Source organism: Pseudorasbora parva, chromosome 5 (genome assembly GCF_024679245.1).
Source record: "Pseudorasbora parva isolate DD20220531a chromosome 5, ASM2467924v1, whole genome shotgun sequence".
NCBI lineage: Eukaryota > Metazoa > Chordata > Actinopteri > Cypriniformes > Gobionidae > Pseudorasbora > Pseudorasbora parva.
In genome coordinates, this window is record NC_090176.1 from 36,467,732 (window position 1) to 36,487,598 (window position 19,867).

General features: G+C 36.5%; 2 protein-coding genes across 8 annotated transcripts in view; one reads left to right on the plus strand and one right to left on the minus strand.

The window, feature by feature from the left end:
* Positions 1–89: 89 nt before the first annotated feature.
* fundc1 (FUN14 domain containing 1) lies at positions 90–2,303 on the minus strand. The gene is made up of 5 exons (XM_067444126.1): positions 2,148–2,303; positions 1,395–1,557; positions 1,209–1,284; positions 978–1,106; positions 90–828 (listed from the first exon to the last, which is right to left on the minus strand). Exons 1-5 carry the CDS (start codon positions 2,164–2,166, stop codon positions 751–753), a joined length of 465 nt encoding a protein of 154 aa, XP_067300227.1. The 5' UTR covers positions 2,167–2,303; the 3' UTR covers positions 90–750.
* Positions 2,304–2,662: 359 nt separating this feature from the next.
* kdm6a (lysine (K)-specific demethylase 6A) overlaps positions 2,663–19,867 on the plus strand; it is an 87,931-nt gene continuing 70,726 nt past the window's right edge. For 3 of the 7 annotated variants that reach the window (XM_067444114.1, XM_067444120.1, XM_067444121.1), the window contains exons 1-2: positions 2,665–3,281; positions 3,419–3,482. In XM_067444114.1, the coding sequence (XP_067300215.1) occupies positions 3,124–3,281; positions 3,419–3,482 (222 nt within the window). In that variant the 5' untranslated portion in view covers positions 2,665–3,123. Of the gene's footprint in view, positions 3,282–3,418; positions 3,483–19,867 lie in introns of all 7 variants that reach the window. The other 4 variants (XM_067444118.1, XM_067444116.1, XM_067444115.1 and 1 more) reach the window with 3 other exon arrangements.

Here is a 19,867-nt window from a genome sequence, read left to right on the forward strand (position 1 = left end):
TTAGGTAAAAGAAGTTCATGCTTTTGTCTATAAAGATACATCAACTATTTAGATACATTACTATACACATCTACTAAAGATAAAACAAATTGTTTTTTAAACCTTTTAATGTTGTTTTTTCCGCTCTTTGCACCACTGAAAAAAACTGATTAAGGTAAAAGCAACAAGACAGATACACTTGAAACTAAAAAAAAAAAAAAAAAAAAAAAATATATGAAAAGACCACAAATAACCAGAAAGACACAAACATATTATTGGTGGGTTAGTATGCATATTAATAAAATACATCACAAAAGTAAAATTCTCAAAAAACCAAATGCATACTTTTTGACAAGTATATTAAGGAAATTATACAACTAAAATAATGTACAGTCACGAACAAAATACAATAAGAAACACATTAGTAGTTGTATATGCAACACAATTCATATTAATGTCTTGCTGATTAACAATAGGCTAAATTATATTTAAAAAAAAAAATGTTTATAATAAAATCCAAACCACCAATGTTCCATAAAGTTATTGGCACGATATATCTCTTCTTTCTCCTTCAGGTTGTTTAGGCTATGTACAGTTAGAACATTTTAGAGGAATGTGTTCAGAACAACAGTTCAGCAAATGTCCATTGAACTGACTGCTACTGACAACACATCAGGTTCCAGTGCTGTGTTGCGGTGATACCGAAATAAGGGAGAACATAACTGTGCAAACTACTTAAACCAGTGACAATACAGTAGATCCAGGTTTCATTTAAGATGCCAGGCCCAGCAGAAATCCTCCAACAAATCCACCTGAGATAACAATATTCCTCTTCACAAATTCTGTAGACTGTAATAGGCAGAAATAACATTTACATAATGTAGGTTATATTATATAGTAAGAACTTGAAGCATTATGTGCATTTACAAAATAATGTTTTAGAATAGTTGCATACACTGGTACATGATTGTATGATTAAAGTATGACAGAACACTAACCTCTTCTATAAAGGAATTGAGCTCAGGGGCTGCTTTGTTTGCATTTTTCTTCAAATGCTTTTTAGCTTTATTGACATCCTTTTCCACTTTCCTCCAATCAACCTGCACATAGCCACTGTGGTTGGCAATCTGAAATAAGAAAATACATTTCCCCCCATAGGTAAGATGACATTGAAGCATAATCCGTAAAATGGCTAGGCTACATGATGTATTAATTTTAATAATCCATACTTGTAACAAAAGAAATCCTCCTCCAACAGCAGTAGCCATAATTTTTCCAACTCTCTGAAAGAGATATCCAGCACACCTAGAGGACAGAGATCTTTGAGTGGACATAGTAATCAATGCATTTATTAAGTTATTTCGTACATGCATGCAGAACAACCTAGAATATTGGTTGTCTCTATTAACACTAACCATCCGGTCACTCCACCCATCATGATCTGTGAAGCCACAGAGTACTTTTCTGCAATGGGTCCTGTACTGTTCCCAAAAACACGACTCCACCATTGATGCCTCCTGGCATAATCTGTGATGTTAACCACCTCATACAATTCATCTTCACTCTCTGCATCTACATCTGAAAACAACAGTAACTGTCATTATACATGAATATAATCATTTTAAAATCACAAAACAGGGATGCAAGTGAAATGGCCCTTCATATTATTATTTAGGAGGTTTTGCATTAGTAAACAGTTGCTATACATAGTATTTTATGCATTTCCACCCAAAAAGCAATTGAAGGTCCACAACCTGTTTTACATCCTTTATTAAATTTAGATAAACCCGTTTATGGTCTGATACAAAAAAACAAACAAAGTGGTGAGAAACAGCATGAACCATTCTTTAAGTAACATTGATAAGTTAATATGGTCACCATCGCACCTTATTGAAATATAACCTGCGAGTAAAGGCTCAGAGGGTTTTTAAATGCATTCGCCGACGTGCAATTAGAAAGCCATGAATGAAAAAACAGGCTATACGGTTGAATCTTCCACGAAATGGCTAACGTTACATGATATCTGTAGTCTGCTGATATAATAAGCGAACACCATATTACTCCATTTGAATCACTTGCAATGCCGTTGCATATAACCCATGTGGTTAAATAAACACATTGTCAATCAAGACTATACATTCAAATGTTTGGTTTGCCAGTTTATTTACCTTCACCACGATCCGCCATTTTATGAGGATACGTTCACAATGTTCGGAACCGCTGCAGCTCTACGCAAAAAAATACGTAAAGTACGTGCGATCACTGCGCACATACCCACACGATTGCTTGAATGTGTTATTCTCAAAATACTTTGCAAATAGTTTCACGTGAAATTTTAGAATATGCAATATTGTTTAACTACACGATCAAATGTCTGCTTGTCTGAAATTGGCTTTATACAATAAGACACAATGTAGTGTAATAGACTAATAATAATTTTCGTAATAATTTTCGAGTTATTGGATAATCTCTTTCGGTATTTTTAAGAAAGCAAGAAAAATAGGATTATGGGATTTGATTGCATGATGGTATTTATTATCTGAAACTGATGCATTACAGCAAATACATATCAAAATCGTAGTAGCAACGTTCCCATTACATCCTCAGAGCCCTGAGTTTTTAAACAGGCAGGACGCTTGAACCAATAATGCTTCTTATGATTGTGTTACGTAATCATAATAAATCCAGGTGAGCCAATCGCAGCAGGAGAAGATACGGCGTAAAGTTGAGAGGTTTGTTTTTTACCCTCCCCCTTGAAAGTTTATGTGAAAAAAAGGATCCCAAGACAAGGCCGCTCACGTGGTTCTCGTCGAAAGCATCGATTGGCCAAAACCACAGAGAAGGCGTTTCGACGGCGGCGGCGTGGGTTCGCTTGAGTGACACAATTATAACAAGTTTGAGCTGGCGACTAGGGGGAAGTTTGAGACATTACTAAATAACAATTTAAACCGTTAAACCTTGCATCGCTCATTCTGCATGCATTTTGGTGTACCTGCTACCTGCGACTCATTCATGTCGAGGACAATGTGAAAAAGGAGGTGTTGAGAGGAAATTATTTTCCGTCTGTTCATTTTTGCTTGTATATCTACGCAAAAAGGTGCTCGGCTTGCGGTGCTTAAATATTTTCGCTGGAGTTTTTTGTCTATGAAATCGTGCGGAGTGTCGGTGGCCGCTGTAGCTCGCGCTGCTGCTGCTGCTGGTGATGAGGAAAAGAAAATGGCGGCGGGAAAAGCGAGTGAAACCGAGGAGGACTTTCCGAAGCTTACGCCGCAAGAAAGGGAGCGCTTAGCCAGCATAGACAGGTCAGTTAAAGCCCCTTTACCTGCACCAATGACCCTCCGTGCATTTTTATGAGCCTTCCCCGCGTGTTAAAGCGGTGCAAATGAATGCGGTGCAGGTAAAGTAACACGGAACCGCCTGTGTTGTCCTCTATTTGCAGCACACTGTTTGGATTTCAGAGGCTTCATGAAGATGGCGCCAGAACGAAGGCCTTGCTGTTAAAGGTATGAGTGTATGACACTGATGGGTGTCTATAGACAGATAGACATACAACTCTCCTAATCAAATTGCAATGTCTGCACAATATAATCATAAAACATACTTCTGCACAATATAATCATATTGTACAGGGGGAGGGGGGCGATGTACTGACAATTATCTAGACATAAATGTATACTTTATTAATCAGCAGCCATATACAGTCAGCATATATCGCACAGAGACAAACATTGCATAGGACATAATAATGCGTAACACTTTTATGATGCTGTAAACAGATATATATATATATAATGTAACAAAGACGTAGAAGCTGAATGCACAGTATTAACGTTACACGTATACAGCCATAATATGCAGTCTATATATATAAATAAACCCTGTTATCGCCCAGCACTATATTTAAAGTTGAATATTGTACATCCGACGACACGCATGTTCCGTATACGTAGAACATTAACGCAAATCTGCGTGATTATTTACATCGTTTCAAAATGTAAACTAAATTATTAGCTATAATCTGCTAAAGCGACTAACGTTAGGTTCTGTAAATCTGCTCTGAAACAATGCGTATTCTATAGCAATATACAATTAAAATGAACTTGAAAGGCTGCTCTGTGTATGTCGACGATCTAATTGCTCCTTTCAGTTAATATTTTAAATATTAATCTGCCTAAAGAAATCATAGTGCTATTAGTTTGGGTACTAACTTAGCGGGTCTTTGCTCATTTAAACTGCAATCAGACTTCCTTCATTTGTGCTTTTTGCTCTCCCCATCCGAGGAATACCGTTAAGAAAATGTATTTGTATGTCAGTCCGTGGTATTGCATTTCGTTCGCTTATTATGACCTCGTTCCCCTCATTGTCACTGTTGCTCTGAAGTGTGGTAATGAAGAGTTGAGGACAATGAGGGTGTTGTTTTTATTTATTTGCGTATGTTTGAATATCAGTTAAACAGTCGAAGTTTTTGAATAAATTGATTGTCTTAATTATAGAGAATTATGTCTTAATATCTTTATCTCGAGCCAGAAGGTGCATCTGTCGTTTGATGATAATAAACCCTATGAAGTATGCAATTTTAGCTAGCTCGTCTGTTCATACTCGGTTAAGCCAGAGTTGTAAATTATTAAACTTTGCAGATCTTAGTCCAGTCTGTTGGCTATTGTAGTGTTTAGAGATGATCTGGGAAGGTTAAAGCTCTGATCCCCCCAGTTTCACCCGGCAGCTCTACATGTTAGCTGGTTAGCATGATGCTAACCAACTGTTACTGCATGTGAGGTGAACGCTGGTCACTTTTCAGTCTTTTCTCAGCAGCAAGGCTTTCAGTTAAGTAAACAAGTTGCTTACGAGCGCATGTATGTGGTTTAACAATGCATTTAGCATATAATGGAGAGGTCTTAATTGGGCTAACTTAGCTGACTTGTTTCTTTGCTAGGTTGCATGACTTTTCCTGCATTTGCAAGCACCATTTGTTGTAGTACGTCAGTGCTGGATATTTTCCGATCAATCAATTTGCTTTAATGATTGATGTTTTATTTGTATATGTGGCTGTTACTACATATGGACAACACATTTAATTTAACAATTAATTGTCATTTTGCAGGACTCTTAATTGTAAATGTGAATTGCAGAAAATTTAAGTGATAAAGATGTGGAAAATATGCTCAAATATGCTGTTAAATGAGATTAATAGGTAGAATTTATTTTTCATAGATGCATTGATATTTGCTGGCCTGATATTTACTGACCACAAGAAATGTCATTAATAATTGCTGCTGATGATGATACCATCTTAAAGGGTTAATTCACCAAAAAATAAAAATTGTAGTCATTTACTCACCTCAATGTTGCTCCAAACCTATAAGGCTTTCATTCATCTTCAAAACACGTGAAGATGTTTTAATGAGATCTGAGCCAGTTCTCTATACTTTCTATTGACAGCTACACTTTAGCCCCTTTCACACTGCGATTCCGGCAAATACACGGATAATGCGACCCGCCATTTGTTCCCAGGCCGCTAGATTGGGTCCATTCACACTGCCAGCAAAATACCGTAATATGTGCGGTTTCACACACAACGCTTAACGGTCCCGGGTCAAGTTGACACGTGACATCCGGATGTGATGTATAATGGTGAGCGATCTCAGCTTCAGCGCGGATAGTAAGGAGCTCTGTAGTCTCGACTTGTGTCCAGTTTGCACACATTTCTGCTTGTTTAATTTTAGTTTCTTTTGTATGCGAACACTCTGCGTTTAAAACACAGACTAGCTCTTCTGGCACTGCAGGGTTGTATTATTGAAAAAACAAGCTCTAGGAGTCGCACGATAACTACGTACACGTTGCGGCATTAGTTTCGGCTTTTTGTTCACACAGCGCTCGTCCCGGGTCGAATACCTCAATATTACTAGGAGAACACCTGACCAGAGATCAGAGACCATTCCTCCATACTGAATCTCTCCATATTTTTCAGATTCACAGATCCATGCTAGTGCTTTTTCTCTTCATTTCAGCCACACATCTTCTATAGGGTTCATGTCAGGAAACTGGGATGGTCATGGGAGAAGCTTCATTTTGTGCTCAGTGACACATTTGTGTGTTGATTTTGATGTTTGTTTTAGATCGTGCATCCTAATGGGTAGGGTTGGTCATCGAGAACCGGTTCTAACTTGGAACTGTTTAAAAAAAAACCGATGCCATTGTAATCTTTTAGAAAATTTGTTATCGATTCGATTTTTGGTTCCAGTGCTTGTGGGCCAGCTTGTTCTTTTAGCCATGGAGCACGCTAAGCGGCGCTCTAAAGGGTTTTTTTTATTTTTAAAAAGCCTGGGTCGGCACAGTGCAACTAGCGTTGTCAAAAATATCGATACTGAAATATCTGAAAAGATACGATAGCCTGCTCAGTTTCTACAGTATCGATACAAGCTGCACTCTCCTCTCTGACCGACAGCACAGAGTTGACACACACCGGCATATTCTCACTCAGCCCGGTTAACCCTCTGAACACGGTGAACGCGTGGACTTTCCTCATGACAGTGTGTAAAGGCTCTTTCACACTGGACGCGATTTTGACGTGCAAATAATTCGCGCAATGTTATTTTTTTCGATCAGCTGTTTGTGTAATGAGCGCTTCCACACCGAACGCGAATGTGCTGAGGCGAAAAAACGACATTTATTTTTTTTCGTTTCAATGTCGTTTTTTTTTTACTCTAGTGGCGACAAAAAACGGCTTTAACCAATCACATAAAAGGAAACAAAGGTGACAAAATGTCCAGTTGATTTCACGAGCTATTCACTCAACTTTAACCTTTAGTTAGCAGCAGCTGAATGAAAACAATCGTTATGAGCTGAAACGTGACGACGACAATCAGACGATTGCGACAATATGCTTTATGTGTGTTTTCATCTCAATGTAGGCTATTTATTGACAATAAATGTCATATGAATAATGCAGTGCTGACTGACAGCTTTTTAAATCTTTATCTTCTGCTCACCAAAGCTGCAGTTATTTAATCAAAAATACAGTTAAAACAGTAATATTGTGAAACACCATTACAAATGAAAACAGCCTTTTTCTATGTGAATATAGTAAAGTGTAATTTATTCCTGTGATCAAAGCTGAATTTATCATCATTACTCCACTCTTCAGTGTCACATGATCCTTCACTAATCATTCTCATATGAGGATTTCATAATCAAGAAACATTTTTGATTATTATCTGTGTTGAAAACAGTTATGCTGCTTAAAAATGTTGTGGAAACCATGATACATTTTATTTTTCAGGATTCTTTGATGAGAGTTCAATGGACAGCATTTATTAAATAAATTATCATCTTTTGTAATATTAAAAATATCACTTCTGTTATCACTATCAAAATGTCACTATCAATTTAATGTAGCCTATGTCTGATCAACAAGAGTATTCATTTCTCTCTTTTTAATTTTACCACAAATGTTTGAATGGTATGGTGGTTTCCGCAAAAATGGAGCAGCAAAACTGTTTTCAACACTGATAATAATCATTTATAATAATAATCATGATGATAAATGTTTGTTGAGCATCAAATCCTAATATGAGACTGATTAGTGACACTGAAGACTGGAGTAATGATGATAAATTCAGCTTTGATCACAGAAATAAATGACACTTTACTATATATTCACGTAGTGAACAGATGATTTAGATCCGAATAATATTTCACTGCATTACGTTTTTTTACTGCATTTTTAATTAAAGCTACACTGTGTGATATTTTCCCCCATCTAGTTATGAAAAGGTATATGACCATCCAGTGAATAATAGTTTCTGCTCCTCTCAATTTCGATTTCGTTTCAACTCCTACGGTGGCCGATTAAGTCATGGCTTCCAGTTCGACCTCTTCGGTGAGTGTTGCTTCAAGTGATGAGGTTACTTTTGAAAACTATTATAATTTGCAGTTATTTAATTTACCAAATGATCTATGATCAAATTAATCTATGTAAAATGAATAATAGTTTTACTTTTTCGTTATCTTTAACCAGTTCATTGCTAACATCAGCTATCAGGTTCCCAGACGAATGCAAGCTAATCTTAGTAAAGTAACTTTTATCAGTGATATCGTTATTCTGTATATTGTAGGACATCACTAGCGTAAGGCAAACAAATTATAATGCAATTAAAATATTAATCTCATGTTATCCGTCATAGAACACGGATTTATGTTATAAGGTAAACAATACTTTTTCACCATTAACGCGAGGAAAACTATCCTAGACGTCGTTCTAGTGTTGTGCACAGCACACCATGATATAATTAGCCAAGCAACAATAAAACTTCCAATATACACAAATAGGCTGAATTAATATTACCTGTCGAGAAGATAGCAGGCAACGTCGGCGTCCTTTTTAAAATCGTTGCTCCTCATGAGCTCTTTCCATCTTGGAAAGGCCACTCCAATATTTACTTTTGTCTTGTTGATTTGCCTGTTGCGTTGCCGTCTTAATTCTCTTTTCCGCTTCCTTGGCGACTCTGATACATATTCCGCAATGTTACTAGGTCCCCGACCCGGGTCGAATTCGGTAATCAATTCCGGGACGTGGTTGCTTTCACACAAAAGGCGACCCGGCAATGTTCCGGGAATATTGCGGGTCCGACGTGCAGTGTGAAAGGGGCTTAAGAGTGATTCTCCATCATCATATAGCAGCCTCAAGCAATCCTCCTCTTCACATTCGACACAGTGCCATCGAGTGTAAAAACGCGAAAAGCGAAGCTTGAATTTACGGGTATGTCCCTCTTTGGCAAATGTACTTTCAAGATGGAGGAGCAACATGGCGACCGCCATCCGAACCCTCAACACATATGTATTTTCAATGGTATATTATAAAATTACGAGAATGCATTATTACTTGAAAGAAGTAAATATACATTAATGAGCACATATATTTTTGAAAGAACTAAGTGATTTTAGCTAAGAATAAACAAAAAAAGTTACACAGTGTAGCTTTAAATAAATGCAGCATTAAATGTATGCTATAGTTTTGCATAAAAGGAGAATAGAGCGCTGTGAATTGTTCTTCACTGAAATTTAGAACTTAAAAGAAAATGCTCAATAAATTGCGTCTGTGGCATAGGAGCACTGGACACTTTGACTCTGCATTTCTTCTATAGTGCATCATTTTGCCGCTCTGTATTGAGGTTATGCACGTGGCATCACCGTCAGCTGGAGCATATCAAATTGGTTCCACTATCTGAAGCAGATCCATCCGCTAGAATATTCTGAGAGTCAGGCTGAATCCTGGCTGAAGCACTTTTCTTTAATCTATATTAAGAATAATATAATCAGTCTATGTTATAGTTTAAACTTAAATATATTAATATTAATAAAGTGAGAGTCTTATGTTTATTTGTTGTTGATTTCACATTTCTTGTTCATATAAAGGCTAAATACAAATAAAAGGTGAACATTAATTTATTTGTACTGTTTTATTTCTAAAATATTATATAGTTTTATAGGAGGACTATTCATAGACTTGGCAAATACATTTTTCAGAAGTTTGTAGGTACAGACATCCTTTGTGGCAGTTCTTAGTATTTTTTTCTAAAGCCTTTATAGTTCATATCGATATCGGAAATTATATTGTATCGACCGAAATTAAAAAAAATATTGTGATATGAATTTTGGCCATATCGTCCAGCCCTACTTATAATTGGTCAACTCAAAAAAAATTCTCAGTGCACATCTTGAAGAGTATTAATGTAAACACAGTCGTAAACAGTTCAGGAAGAAATGAAGAATGAGTAACAGGAACAGTGTTCCGGATCCATGAGTGCGGCAGTTCTTAAAGCTACACTGTGTGATATTTTCCCCCATCTAGTGGTGAAGAGGTATATGACCATCCAGTGAATATTAGTTTCAGTTCCTCTCAATTCTGATTTCGTTTTAACTCCTACGGTGGCCGATTTAGTCCAAGATTATTGCCATTATAGTATTTTCAATGGCATATTATAAACTTACGAGAATACTTTATTACTTGCAAGAAGTAAATATACATTAATGAGCACATATTTTTGAAAGAACTAAGTGTTTTTAGCTAAGAATAAACTAAAAAAGTTACAAAAAGTTAAAGTGTAGCTTTAAAGGGACAGCAGTTATTTGTTATTCAAAATCAAACTACAAAAAGACAAATGATCACACTGCTTTTGACTGATCAACTTGTGCAACTTTAGTGGTTTCATATGAAGCTATTTAATTTTTTACAAAAAAATGTATCCAATGTTATTTTAAATTAACTTTACGTTTTTAATTCAGTTTCTTACCTGAATGTTAGACCTACCTGAAAAAAGCAGTCTATTTCATTTGTATCTTTTATTCTATTGTATTTACATGTGCTATTGTTTGTAATATGTTTATTTGTTCTTATTACTGTTTATTCATCTTTTTTAATTCATTTTACCATTTGAAATCAAGCTTACTTGTGCTGTGTGTAAGCCTTTGCAACATAATTACCCCGTTGTAAAAAATACATTGAGTTAGCAAATATTTGTAAGAATTTTAATAGTAATTGATCAATGTTTATATGTGAGAAAAAGCTTAAAAGCTTTTATCATATAAAGTGATCTCTTCAGAAGAAATTTTTGATTGCCTAGACTTTCAAAAGACGGACAAAAAAAAAATTATATAAAAAATATCTAATTGACAGTATATGCAGCGTTTCCCCCCCTGTGGTATCGAAAATGGCATTGAATATCGATGTGACATGTTTTGATTCCACCCCTCAAAGAATCGGAATCGAAAGTAAGAATCGTAATCAGAATCGTTCAAATCAAAACGATGCCCAACCCTACTAATGGGAGATCCAGCCATGGCCCATCTCGGCCAGCAGATTCGTCTGGAACTCGTGGCTCTTCGGTTGCGGAGCCACACGCAAAGTTATGAAATTTGACGTGCACCACGCCAAGCAAAATGGGGTCTCGCACATTTAGCATTGACGCCTGTAACAAGTTCGATATAGTGAGGAAGGAAGAGGACACGGGGGTCGGCAGGACTGTTGATGCTCTTTATTCTCAATAACTTAAATCAATAAACGTGCACGCTTCAGCGTGTGTTTGTCTCTGTGTATGCTCAGTTTCGCTTCCGGGTCACGCACTTCCGGCTTCCGGATATCTCAGGGTCTCCTCGCATCAACAGTCCGACTCTCTCTCTCCTCGGTCTCCGGTTCCGCTGGTGTTTTATCCCGTCTCCGCGCTCATTACTAGAACAAGAGACAGGTGTTATTAATCTGCGTCCAACCCACTCACTTACCGCTCGTCCCGCGGCCCTCTCTCCCGCTGCAGACCTCGCTGAACCACGCCCCCCTTGCCACAACGCCATTTTTGCCACGTGCACCCTCGCGCTCGAGCGGACGCAACGTGCTAAAACGAGGCTTAAAGCTACACTGAAGTTTGATAAACGCAAGTTAATTCTTCAGTTCAATCTTTGTGTGCTAAAAAGGCACATAAGTTCCTGTAGAGATAGCAATACATATTCTCCTTTTTTTGCCAATTAAATGAAAAGCATGTCATCAATGTCTTCTCTCTTGCTGTATCAAAATATCTCTTTCCTCAGAGATGGTCAAGTTCAGTTTGTGCATGATTAGGTTATGATATAACAATTTTTTTTAGTACTGTATCCTAAATTGTGGATAATATATCATATGCTGAAGTACATTTCTGGATTGAAAGAAAAACAACAACAACAAGAACCGTACAGAATGGAAAACCATGACCCTAAAACTGTGATACGAACCGAGCTGTGGGTTCTGTTAACTGTGCAGCCCCTAATATGCACCTAAAACACATTCATCCGTTGCAGTTTTCATCCATTTTATTTATTGTTTTTGGTTGTTTTGTTCATTTATTGTGGTTATTTAAAATGTTTTCCATTTTTAGTGTTAAATAGTCTTTAGAAATTTAAGTTTATTGATCTTTGAAAAGGTGTAGCTGCATTATTATGCCATTATCATTATTTTAGATGAAAATCGTCTCAGAACCACAATATTATCGTTTATCGCAATAATTTCTTGGCCAATTTATTGTCCAGCAAAATTTGTTATTGTGACAGGCCTTTATATAGATGAGTGAGGAGGATTTTTCTTGAATCCCTCCCAAACAATGTGTGGTGATGAAGGGGTTGTTTTAAAAAAAAAAGTTTAGGCTCTCTGACCCCAAGACTCAACTAATCTCTGTGATTCTCCTTCTGTGATCCTTGGAGAGTGTTTGTGCACTCAAACGTTCCTCCTCGTTCATTAGGACAATATACGCACACGTCCTCTTTCAGGCAGATTTGTAAAATCTTTAGTTAAATGGAGCTTCTTAATTATTGCCCTGATGGTGGAAATGGGGATTTTCAATGCTTTTGCTATTGTCCTACAGCCTCTTTCTATTATGTGAAGCTCAACAATATTTTGCTGCACATCAGAACTATATTCTTTGGTTTCACTCATGGTGATAAATGATTTAAGGGAATTTGGCTTTTATCTTTTATGCCTCCTTATATTTATACTCCTGTGAAACAAGACATCATAGCTGGACAATTTGATGTTCCTGTTCACCCTGGTGTGCTAAAAAAATTAAATATTAATGTAAATATACTTGAGATATTTTACTCATTTAAAATTCTAGGGGTACCAACAATTGTGGCCAACGTGTGTTAGAGAAAATCATTTTTCATAATGTGATTTTTACCCCCCATTTTCAATTATTTTACTTGAATGAAAGGTTGGATTTTTGTGATTATTATATATTTTTTTAAATAAAAGATCAAAAGGATAAACAATGCGTATTTTTTACAGGCATATTTGATCATATTTAATATAACAATTTTGATGTATATGTATGTAACAAATTTGTGTGTGTGTGTATATGTGTGTATATATATATACATACACCCATCCATTTCATAAGCATGCATGTTTATTTTCCATCAGTAAAACAATACACTAGCCTGTAAAACATTTTAAATGATTATAAGTAAATAATGGTAATCATAAGAATAAGAAAATTAAATAGGCCTATTTCTTTAAAAAAAAAAGTTTCATATTTCCACGCAAACTGTGTAAAGATGTGATGTCGGTCTGCGCTATGAGATGAATGTGGGACACAACTTCTCGAATATCTTTGTCTTCATGTTTTCTCCTGATATTGCAAAGCAACACTTGTTGTAAAACGTCTGAAAAGCGCATTTTATCTTCCACAGGGTCAAGACATTTAGGCTGTGTTTGATTATGCTAGGGCTGTCAACGAATATTATAATCTAAATTTGAATATATATTCGAATAGTTTAAAAAAAAAAAACTAATTTCGAAGGTGAAAATTAATATAAAAAAAAAGAAATCCCCCGCCGTGGTAGTAGAGGCGTGGCTCTCTGTTTTGCGAGTGGGCGAGCACATGAGGGTTCAGGCACAGGTCACAGGAGTCACTGCTGAAAGTGGACGCGTCTTGCAGTGAAGATGGCAGAAAGTGCAGGTCCTAGGGATGGGACGAAATATCGTTTGACAAAATTTCGCGATACAAAACGTGACGAAACGCATCGAGGTCGAAAAAAATGGATCGCGAAATAAAGATAGATGGCACTGCTGCATGATTTGCGTAGTATATAAATAATTTTGTTTATTATATGTGTGTGTGTGTGTGTGTGTGTGTGTATGGGGCAGACATAACAAAACGCAGCGCGCATTTTCTGTTTGATCTGAGGCATAGTTGGAAAAAGTGAGAGCAGTCAGACGCGATGCAACAGCAAACATTAAAAGGGAAAGAAAAGGGTTGACATTAGCATTAATATTCTAAACCAAAAATGCAGTTATTGCCTACATAAGCTACCATATTTTCTGTTTAACTTTTATAAGACTCCAGAAAGAAAAGTGTGTTTTTTCACTGAGCACATTCTCTGCAGTCTGAGCGCGATGCACTGCAGCTCACTCTCGCTCATGTCTGAGGTAAATCATTAACACCATAACCCCTTACAGAACACGTGTTTTATTGAGCTAAATACACTACAATCGGCTAAAACTAATGCACAGGTTACTTTCCTGAACAAGCGCGCTCCCGAGTCGTCCGTGTTCTTCACACTGTCCACGTGAATCACGGCCCAGTTCGGTGCGCACACTTAAAATACCGGCAGTTCAATATGGGAATTCGGATCTCTTAAAGGGGCCACACTATATTCCTCCTCGTGTAATATGGACCTCCTCCAGGTATGGTGTGGTTCTGGTTTGCTCACTGGTACACATTAACAATTTTTCATACGAACTTTTCCCTGTTCTGAATTAAACTGCCAGTGTAAAAGCTCCCTTTATATTGTTAAAATGAGAGAAATCACTACTTACTCATTATTTTTAAGTTTAGGCTTAAGAGACATGAACAATTTCTTAGATAAACATATCTATGACCTTTGATATGTCTAGTCTTCATGCTATATTGATTATTATTGAATAAGTATGGTTTCACTAATAATAAATGTACATTTGCATAAAGCATGCATATTTGTCCATACCTATGTTGATTAGAATATTAAAAACTTAATTTAAACTTAATTTAAGATACATTTACAATTGCTAAAAAGGTGCGATTAAATTTCGATTTATCGCGAGTTAACTCATGACAATCATGCAGTTAATCGCTATTCAATATTTTAATCAGTTGACATCCCTACAGTGCCCTCCACAATTATTGGCACCCCTGTTTAAGATGTGGTCGCGGACTTCTAAAAATTCTCCTTTTTTTTAAACAACATAGAACCAAAATGCAAAAAAAAAAGAAAAATCCTACCTTTCGTTTTAGTACATTACTTTGGTGGTAAAAAAAAAAATTCACAGATTTGGAAAGACTTTTTTTCTTTGATATCGTATCGTGACGTATCGTATCGTAACCCTGGCATATCGAGGTGCATCGTATCGTGAGTTTAAGTGTATCGTCCCATCCCTAGCTGGTCCCAACTCGACCTCAGCGTTCGGGACGGAGCGACGGAGCGTTCAATATGCTGTAAAACTGAAATTAATATTAATAATATTTGTTTCAATCACTGAATGAAGCCTGTTATATTTGGGACGAGTCGCGAGTCTCGCGACTTTAAATTGTTGCACAAAACTCTTTATCAGCACTCATTTAAACCGTGGGGGTCTTGACCATTAGTTAATTTAATAATATATAATAATTATATATAATAATAATTATATTATTTATAATAACAATCTACTTGTTTTTTTTGGAAGTAATGCGTTGTCAAATATGTATAAACTTAAATAGCCAACCTATACAAGTAGTTATGTCTCTTTGTATTAATTTGTCCTGTTATTGACGTAAAGTCCCAGATGTTCGAATAGTTCGAATATTCGCGTTTGTTTTAGAGGGAATATTCAAACGTCATTTTTGAGCAATTTTGACAGTCCTAGATTATGCACTGCTAGAGAAAACGAAAGTAAAACCGTTGTGTGTGAACTGCGCTATTCAAATAAACTTGACGCGCCTCGAGTCTAATAACAAGCACAAACTATGTTAAATGAAATTTCGTCCTATAGTGTATTTCTACTTTACCACAGTAAAAGATGAGACTGGCTATAATAGACTTAAACAATTCCCTGCAAAAATGTGACGCGCGTGAAGATTTGGGAAAAGAAACGAGAGGTTCCGTGGGATAAAATGGACTAAAGTTAGGCCTATTGTAAATTTACGGAAATCAGAATAACGGATGACCAGATTGCAAAACAGAATTAAAAAGCTGGCAAATCTTAAATTGGGATTTCTCTCTCTCTCTCTCTCTCTCTCTCTCTCTCTCTCTCTCTCTCTCTCTCTCTCTCTCTCTCTCTCTCTCTCTTTTATTGGCATGGTGAAGGAAATCTTTACATTGCCAAAGCATTCATAACACTATACGAAATAAATAATAATACAAATAAAATAAAATTACATGAAAATAAACATAGCAATAAAAATGTCCAATCTTCTAATATTTACAAAGTGGGCTTTCTCCGAGCAGGAGTGGGAGTTTGTCCATATTTGATAATTGAAGGAAGTCTTTCTGATGGGTTGTGAAAAGGGGATAGAATGTGTCTCTAATGTTTTTATAATTGGGGCAGATTGTCAGGAAATGTAGCTCTGTTTCCAGCTGCTTCTCTGTGCAGTGAGGACACAGTCGCTCTTCCTTCGGCAGCCAGGTCTGTCTGTGTCTGCCTGTCTCTATGCTCAGACTGTGTTCACTCTCTCTCTCTGTCTCTCTCTCTCTGTCTCTCTGTCTCTCTCTCTCTGTCTCTCTCTCTCTGTCTCTCTCTCTCTGTCTCTCTCTGTCTCTCTCTGTCTCTCTCTGTCTCTCTCTCTCTCTCTCTCTCTCTCTCAGTGCTCAAATTGCTTCACATCAGTGCATCGCATCTGCAACTAAAATTGAGCTGCACAGTTGACACAGGATTTAACACAGGACAATCGAAGCAGTGTCGCATCGTCACAAAATTTTATCATTTGCATTTATTGTTAAGTATTGCCAGTGTTCACTCAGCACTCACACGCGCTCTCCAAGAGGGAGATTCTTGACGAATATGCACGTAAACCCCGTCTTGATTCACGAGTGAACTTTTACATTTGTGTAACTGCATGTAGCCTAACCATCTCTGTGTATTCACTCTTAAAGTGAAAGCAGTCGAATAAACTGCTGCTGTCTCTCAGGCCTAGTCCACACGTACATGGGTATTTTTATTACCAGAGTTTTTCCTCCGTTTTAAAAAACAATCGCGTCCACACAAGCACGGTTTAAAAAAAATCTGTCCACATGAGAACTCAAAACTACACTATGATTAGCTGCCTGATTTCCACATGGGTCCTATCCACAGCACCGATGCACATTGCACTGACTGAGGGATGCCATGGGTTCGATTGAACCCCATCTACAAGTTCCTTTACTTTAGATTCAATGACCGGTAACTGTATATTCACAGGTGCAGGGCCAAAGTGGACTGTAATAGCTTCACACACTTGCATTACTATTTTGTATTATTGCATTCTGTAGGTTGTTACAGAATGTGCTTCACCGAACGCTGCACAGAGCGCGTACATCTGACACGTGTTTAAAACACCGAAAGGGAAACACTCCAGTAACGTTACATTTTGCCTAATCATTATAACGTTTTTTTTTTTTTGGTGACTAGATGTATGTATGTACTTTACTTTGTCGTTGAGGCTGAGAGGACGCTAACATTAGCAGTAACATTTACCTCAAGCAGTTAAAGCGATGTAACAGCTAGTGATGTAAGAAACCAGACTGTATCAGAAACACATCAGAAACGCATTCGATTTCAATACATATTTTGTTATTTTGATAAGAAAACCGTCAACTGTTTGGATTTATATAAAATAATACTTAATATAATACAATAATACATTATAATACATTATATCCAATATTCCTTTTGTAACATTAAGTAAGGTTAATAAATGCTGTAGAAGTATTATTCATTGTTAGTTTTATTTTTTAACCTTTTTTATGCACTATGAACTAACATGAATGATTAAGATACAATTGAATTGCTCTATTATTACACAGTGTAAAATGTATATTGCATATCATTCATGTAAGCTAGCTAAAAAAGCTAATAAATCATTGTTAACAAATGGGACTTGCAGTCTGTTACCTGACATTCACTTACATGTTTCTAGGTTATAGCTAAAGAAACATTTATTTGTAATATTTTAATGTTTTAGTTATTTTCTGTAGATTTTTTTCTGTTAGAACTTGTCATTTTAATATATATTTATATTTACATATGCAATTTAGAACATTTTCATGGTTCAGTATTTTTATTTTATTTCTTTTAATAAAGTTCAGCACTGTTTTTGTTATTTGTTGTTGTTGTTATTATTGTTATTATTATTATTTTAATCTAGTATTTTTTTTTAAACTATCGGTCGATTAATCAGCTATCGGCAAGCGTGGTCCAACCTAGCTATCGGTATCGGTGAAATCCACTATCGGTCGTAACTTAAAGGTGCACTGAAGTGCCCTGAAACGTGCCGCATTATTCAATGTGTTGACGTAATTTCCCCTGAAACGGCTTCAGCTGTTAGCAGCTCCTCCCCCTTTTTGGGTGCGTGAAACTAACGTGAAAACAGACTTTATTCGCCTCAAATTTGTTTTAACGGAAGTGGAAGACTGTAAATTTTGAATGCTTATATCTCCTAAATGCACATTTTCTCATAGTTTTGAAACATACCAGCTTAATCATAACTTAAAGGCTAACACAGTCATACTAAAAGCTAAAAAACTTAAATTTTGATTTCAGTGGACCTTTAACTGTTGCTGTATAATGCATATCAATGTTTTTTTTTTTTTTTTTTAATGAGTCACTATGAGTAAAAAACACACATAGGAATCCATATTAAACCATGTGGCTCGTGGTGATATGGGGACTGACGGATGGGAACACTAGATAATATTTGTCTGCTATGAGGTAAAAAAATAACATACTGTTCGGTTTATTGCAGAAACCGATCGCTTCGTGTTTTAAGACATCAATGTATTGTCACGAGCCGCAGGGTTTAATATGGATTCGTATGTATGTTTTTTTTTTTTTTTTACTCTCATAGTGTCTCCATATAAACAAAAACACATTGATATGCATTATACGGCAACAGTTAGAGTAAAAAAATCTTTGTTCTACTGAAGAAACAGACACCTACGTGTTGGATGCACTGGGTGTAAGCAGATACACATCAAATTTTCATTTTTGGGTGAACTAACCCTTTAAGGTAATCTGTAAGCTAGTGTGCTCCAAAACAATGACAAAATTTGCAGATATAAATATTGAAGTTGCAAGTATTCAAAACTATATTGTCCCTCAGATCAATGATTTTGATGACATCACTCTGCACTCTGCTGCTTCTCATCAGATTTTCTTTTAGGTCAAATGCTCTCTAAAATCTGAAGTGTCCCGCTCCCTAAATGCGACTGAAATCGGTCACTTGTTCACTATTTTCTTTATGGTAGGTGTATTTAGAGACTCACGAAATGAGACTGCACAGTTTTTTTAAAGAAATCCTCAATGACAAAATTCATCACTGTAAAAATATTCTGCAGGTGCATTTTGAAATGTTTGAACTAATCATCTTGTAATGAATGTCATTTCAGTTCTACTTTCTGAGTATGAATTGCCAAATACATTGAAAGACAAAAATACTCAACTGACTGGCTTCTCTCTTCAGACCTTATTGTACATGAATTTTGAGCTTCCAGAACTTCTGACTAAGGCTGTGTGTGTGACCTCCCAATTTAACTCCTTTCCACAAATTGAACATGGAAATAAAAACGAAATAAAAATAAACCGTTTTTTCTTAGTCTTAAGTGCAAACAAGTGCAACCATAATCAAAGTACTCTCTCAATATTCAGAGTGCAAATCGAGACCAGAGAAGAGCTAAGAGGTGGTTACTATAACTACACAGCCCAGCCTAAGATAGCATTGATACTGGGAGACAGGCTATTGTATGTCACCTAATTTGTGAAAATAAGGCGTCTCGCATTTACTTTCTCTTTCATGTGGATGTATCACAAGACAGCTTTTCACTCGATGAGAAATCTCATCACGTTTTACTCTCACACCCCTGCTATATGGTAAAGGGCACATAGTGCACTATATAGGGGACAGGGACCGATTCCGAAAGTGTAAATATGTTTTTCATTTGGGCAAATAAAGTCTGGTTTAATGTTATTGTCACATGAACTGATGCATTTTTTTCACATGTTCCTTTGTAAATCATCTGGATTGTTCCCAGGAGATGGACAGGTGTAATGTTTAATTACTATCTCAGAGTCTGCATGGCCAGGTATTTCAAAGTTCTGGTGGCTCTGAAAATCATGAGATTATTAATTTCGAAATAGACCTGCACATCCTCTGTCACT

Bases quoted from the DNA above. Each gene is read 5' to 3' on its own strand.
- fundc1 (XM_067444126.1), bottom strand. The intron at 1,285-1,394 runs GTTAGTGTTAAT...TCTGTCCTCTAG, and splicing joins ATGGGTGGAGTGACCGGATG to GTGTGCTGGATATCTCTTTC. The intron at 829-977 runs GTTAGTGTTCTG...TGCCTATTACAG, and splicing joins TCAATTCCTTTATAGAAGAG to TCTACAGAATTTGTGAAGAG.